Raw genomic sequence first — 5,806 nt, 5'->3', positions numbered from 1 at the left:
CTTTATTTCAACATAGAAAGCACTCCTGGCTCGTCACTTTTTTTTGTGTATGTTTCATCTTAAACCCAGAATCAGGTGAGCAAAGATGTCTGCCAACAATGGGACCAGTTCTGGTTTTGCTGGCGGTTTCTTCCTGTGAAAGGCGAGTCTTCCCATCTAACGTCACCACATTTATGTTCAGTATGAGATTCCTTCAGAAGTTAGTCTTGATGCAGCTGACTGGGTTTCCTCAGGAAACTTCCTAGATGGAATAATAAATTTAACTGTTGCTGTAGAGTTTGGATTGAGCGTTGGTACATTTCTACATAAAAATTGACCCTCTTTGTTTTTAAAGAGCTTGGAGAAACTGAATTGAATTGTGAATTTACCTTGGCTGCTTAGTAGGAGGCTATATCAAATGAAGTGGACCTGATCAATGAGTGAGCAGCAAAGCTCCAGCAATACATGGAAGACTTTGACAGACATCAAATGAAGCACAGGACAAAGGTTCACTATACTTTATTTGTTTTCATCTCTGATTAAATAAAGGTGGGTGAACTGATGAAAGGCTTGCTAAACATCAGGTTGAGCATTTTACATCAACATGAGATCCTATGGAGTATTTAGGGTACCAGCATTAGGCAGAGTTAGTTAGCTTTATCTGAAATAAATGGAGTTCTACCTGCGACTAGTTTAGTCTACTTCCAACTACATTCATGACCAGAAGTTAACCATTGAAAGGTTGCAAGGCAAGACATGGACTTTAGCACTTAACATGATGACCTTCTAGAAAGGAGTACAGCATTGCTTCTCCAACTCACTTTGGTATTGCCTTTATACATTTAAAAGATTCTGCAAAGAAACAAAAATGTACATCTGCATAAATATAAAAATTTTTCCACCATGTTTAAATGACTCACATTCAGAGTTGCATCACAATGCTGTTTGAAATCCAGCAGAACAAAAAAAACAACAAAAAAGAAATGTTAAAAACAAGTCAGCACCATTGCCCCATCAGCAGGCTAAAGTGTCTAACAGGCTGGACACAAGTCTACATTCAAGGCAAACAAAAAAAAGAGAAAAGGCTTGAACCCCAGCAGTAAAACCCACAAGAGGAAAAATAGAATAAAGTATCTCATAATCAGCAGTAAAAGACACAAAGGGGAAAAGGTTCCCTGGACCGTAGCTTTCCTTACATAGATCAGAAGAGTGAACTACCTGTTTGAAATCATGGTGTTAATGGAAGTGTGCTTTGGTTTCAGGCACACCAAGAACTGCTAAAGCTTGCAGATGCATGGGGGGAAAGTGCATTTTAGAGGGACCAGATTCACCAAGTCCTGCTCTCTCCAAAACCACCACAAGGCAATAATATGTAGAGGGGACAGACATGATGAATTACACTCTTCAGTGATGTCCCATGGCTTGTGGGAAACTCATTTACATTTGAATAACTAGATGTTTATTGGCCCTATTGCTAATTTCATCTCTAAATTTAAGTCTAAAGGCTAGAAAGAGGTGCAGAAGCTAGTAATGAAGGCTGATTACCACAACGCCCCAACAAGCATTTCCTTTCATCGGTTTAAGACTAGTGAGGGTTGACTCATCCCTTTGTGTGTGCCATACCGTTTAAAGGGACGTGTGGGGAGAGATGGGGATGCTATATTCCGGACGGTCATGAGTTAACCTGGATCTTGATGTCAAAGCGTCCCTGGTAGCGGTCCTTCTCGTTGTAGTAGATGTTTTCTCCGAACACTTTGCACTCGATGCGCAGTTCAGTGTTCCGGGTCAGGTTGGTGAACTGCAGCGCTACCAGTGGCTGGAGGTATTGGGGTTGATGCCGCTTGCCGTAGTAGGGGTAATACTGCAGAGGGAAGCCTTCGCCTATTCCGTAATATTTGATCTCCCCGATTTTATCAGCATCCTCCTCTCTCTGGGATGTAGGAAAAAAATAAATGCATTGATTTGGAGAAAAAAAAGGGTGTTTATAAGAAAGAAAAAAGTTAAAAAGGATTTGATACCTTGTTAGTGCAGTAGAGAGGGATGACATTGGCCTGGACTTTGGGTTTTGCCTCTTCAGGAATGCTGTCATTGTTGCCGGGAGGCTAAAGAAGACAAATGATAGATGTCATAAAATGAAAGAAGCAAAGAAGGCAGGACAGAAGGTGGAGTGTTTGGACTTGTGGGAGAAAGTTACAATTAAGAAAGAACTTGAACAACTGAAGAAGGAAAGATAAAGGAAGAATGAAAAGAAAAAGAAGTAGGAGATTAAAGGAAAATGGCAGCAAAGATAAGGTAGAAAGGAGATGACCAAGGAAGATATGAAGGACCCAGAAGGAAATGTAGAAGTGGGACATCAAACATAGAAGTAGTGAGTAGTAGTACCCTGGGACGAAAATTGACAATCCGGTTGAGCTTCACAATCAGGCATGGCTTGCCATCCTTGAAACCAAAATCATTGTCTTCAAGGCCGGAGCAAGAACCCAGCAGAGTCCTGGGGAACCTGCAAGCCTTAACGCCACCCATGTCGCTCTCCAAGTCACCTCTATGCTTGTAGTCTGTGGGTTGTTCTGAAAGGGCCAGTGGAAGGGGACATAGAAGCCGTTTTAATTTTCTGCCTGCTTCTCAAACATCCCTTCAAAGAATAAAAGGAAGCCTACCTCCGCAATCCTCAAACAACATGTTGTTGCTCTGAATGTTGTCATCATATTTTTTCATGAAGTCCCTCAGAGCTTTGACGTAAGGCAGGTAGGTCTCAGACTCCCTCACGCTGAAGAACACCTCAGCTTTGTCAGAACGTGGGGTGTGTGAAAGGCCTGCAGGGGGCACCAAAGAAGCAGAGTTATTAATGACAGCACTTCCCACAGACCAGGATTCAGCAGAAGACCAGGACCTTCAAATCTGTCCGAAACTAAACAAAATTCTGTTAGATAAGCAAACAGCCCATACAACTTCAACACTCTTTGTTGCTGAAGTTGTTACAGTTGGGGGGGAACTCTTTGAGGATCTGTATTCTCAGAGAGAATACAGTATAGATTGGAGTTACATCTCCTGGTCAGTAGGTGGCAGTATGTTGCGTCAAATGAAGTGGCTGAGAGGAACATGTATGAGAACCAACAAACATCCTGTTTAGTTCCAGGTTTTAAGTGATGGATGTGAACAATTCCATGTCTGAAGTGATAAAAAAGTGAGCTGCCAACTTCAGCAGATAACAGGAAACTGAACAGAGTAGTTCAGTTTTAATCTTTTATGCATTCAACATTTTATGCCATGCAACATTGTGGCTATAGAAATCTGAGCTAAAGCAATTAGCACTAGCTGTGCTAAGTGCTAATATAGGACACTAAAAGAAAGCTTACAAATTGATTTAAATCTTTTTTCACACCTATGATAAAAGGAAAAATACCAGTCTCAATTCCCAGACACTGTAGGAACCCATCAAAAACCTGATCACCCCAAATCTCAACACAAAGAGGTATACTTTCTCTTTGAACAGCAGCTGACTGCCACTTGGCCTCCAATTGGCCCAGCTACCCTCAGGTGCGTCAACCTGCTTTGGCAAACACACTGCAGAGTGTGGCCTCTGGGAAGGCTGCGATGGGACGAAGGGTACCAAACAAAACAACATGCATCAATGCTGATTATGGTCAGAAGGAGCTCAGGTCCATAAATGTTAGACAGACAGAGGCTTCATTGGCCAGATTAACACTAGTTTCCTCAAAAGATTATTTTCTCCATGCATTATTTTCCTAAAACTTTTCATGTCAGCAGGATTAATAAAAGCTACATTTTCTGATCCACCGAGTAAGCTCCACATCAATATAAAATTTCAAAAACTCAGCTGGAAATGGAGCCAGTTGATCCTTCCATAAGGCTATAATTTTACATTAAATCAGCAAACATCCCAGACACCATTTTCTTACAGATTAGACAGAATATGGGTGGCCGGCTCTTACCAGGGGGTGCAACTCTGTCCTGCCAGGTGGGCTTGTACTCACTCAAGGTCATCAACATGGCCTGGATGGTGCCAACAAAGACCCCTGCCAGGAGGCCGTAGAAAATGACATAGAAGAGTGCAATTTTTACTGCAGGAGAGAAAAACAAAGGAGCTTAGAGTCACGTTTTAGAGAGAAACACAAGAGGAGTGTGATTCCTCACCAACACATCTGTTCTGCAGAGGAAAGCACTCTGAAAATACCCTATTCTGAGCCTACTTTATGAAGGGACATGCACGTGGGAACATGACTGCAAAAAAGTTGCAAATGAGAAATAAAGGAGCATGTGGTGGTCAACTGAGAATTCATGCAGAGTGACATCACTGCAGCACTTTAATGATCTGCAAGAGAACATGAAGCTGTGGCAGCCAATCAGCAGCCTCAAGCTCTTTTTGCAGCATGAAGGGAAGGTCATCAGGTCACGGCGGAACATTACTTCTAACAGTGACCAGCAGACATTTGTGCTTTCTGATCTTGACTGTTTTTGCATAATTCTGCCAGTACTAATGGTGAAAATTGTAGTTAAAACTTAAAGCTAATGAGAGCATCTCATAATATTTGGGGGAAACTTCTCATTTATGTGCAGCACAACATAAATGGGACCAAAGAAGGTAACCTTCAATCCACAGCACTGCGCATGTCAGGTTTCTCTCATGCATCAGCACTTTCAGGTGTCCTCAGGAGGACAAATGACCTCTCCCCTCCCAGAGGATGGAAGCGGGATGCAAATGATGCGGACCCTAGCTGGGGCTCGTGCAGAGAGCCTCCCTGCTCCCAGTCATGTTAGCCAGGTGTTCCCATTTGTCCCCGGCGTGACATTAAGAAGCGGCTACCGCATGCGCAGTGGCGACGATAGGGGAAAGTAGAGCAGAGAGGTAATCAGTCATATTGTTGTGTCCCGGTGACACCTGATCAGGGGAATGGACGTCGATAGAGATCCATAAACCGACTTTTCGCTTCAGTTCCGTCCAGGCCCCGTCACCTTGAGTCACCTTGGACTCTGATGCAGTTTTAACCCTTAGACATCTCATTCCAGGGCAGTATTAAAAACGTAAAAGTTGACGTTTCCCCAATAACCAACTCTGTGCCCACTGTCTCAGCAGCCCGCAGTGCCAGAGCTCCCTGCCTGTACAATAAGGAGGAACAAACGTGTCTTAACCAACAAGATGCGTTCCATACATTTTTATAATAAAAATAAAATATTTAGAACTAGCGGAGAACTTCAGAAATAAGTTATGCAGAGAGAGAACAGGGGAACGTCGTCAAACTTCTCATCAATTATGTTTGTTCTAGAAAACAGCAGATCAAACAGGTGGCGGCACAGCGCGGCACGCGCTCACATTCAGCCTGATGATGGGAGAAGAGAAAAGCGGCCATTCAGCACAAATACTCACACCAGCTTCCCCCGGTTCGCCCCAGCAGTTCCCCCCTCTCTGAATTCCACAGGAACTCCTTCCAGCCGCCGTCATCTTTATTGGAGGGCATTTTGCTTGCTTTTATTTTCTTGTATTACTCGTTCCCCGGCGGACTCCCTCCGTCTGCCACCCAACCTCAGAGTAGTGGGAGAGGTACCAAGGTTACGGCTGAGCTCCCATATATAAACCCGACGCTTCTTGACTCCGCCCGAAAACTTCGGACAACTTACCTAGTGGTGCTGATTGAGCGCAAGGGGCCAATTACGGACCGGAGACGCAGTGCGTCGATCTGACGTCAGGACCATGGACAAAAACTATTATAGAAGTATACAATAATAATAATAATAATAATAATAATAATAATAATAATAATAATAATAATAATAATATAGACATATGTGCTTGGTGACAAAAAGTGAC

The 5,806-nt window shown here is 43.1% G+C and overlaps 1 protein-coding gene across 1 annotated transcript; it reads right to left on the bottom strand.

Annotated features, from left to right (window-relative positions):
* Positions 1-482: 482 nt before the first annotated feature.
* Positions 483-5,562, bottom strand: atp1b1b (ATPase Na+/K+ transporting subunit beta 1b). The gene is made up of 6 exons (XM_008429936.3): positions 5,366-5,562; positions 3,933-4,061; positions 2,637-2,792; positions 2,362-2,546; positions 1,998-2,081; positions 483-1,909 (listed from the first exon to the last, which is right to left on the bottom strand). Exons 1-6 carry the CDS (start codon positions 5,454-5,456, stop codon positions 1,652-1,654), a joined length of 903 nt encoding a protein of 300 aa, XP_008428158.1. The 5' UTR covers positions 5,457-5,562; the 3' UTR covers positions 483-1,651.
* Between the last annotated feature and the right edge of the window lie 244 nt (positions 5,563-5,806).

The sequence above is a fragment of the Poecilia reticulata genome, chromosome 2 (assembly GCF_904066995.2).
Source record: "Poecilia reticulata chromosome 2, P_reticulata-male-v2, whole genome shotgun sequence".
NCBI classification, from domain to species: Eukaryota; Metazoa; Chordata; class Actinopteri; order Cyprinodontiformes; family Poeciliidae; genus Poecilia; species Poecilia reticulata.
Note: the sequence above shows the minus strand (reverse complement) of the source record. Positions and strands in the feature narration are given on the sequence as shown.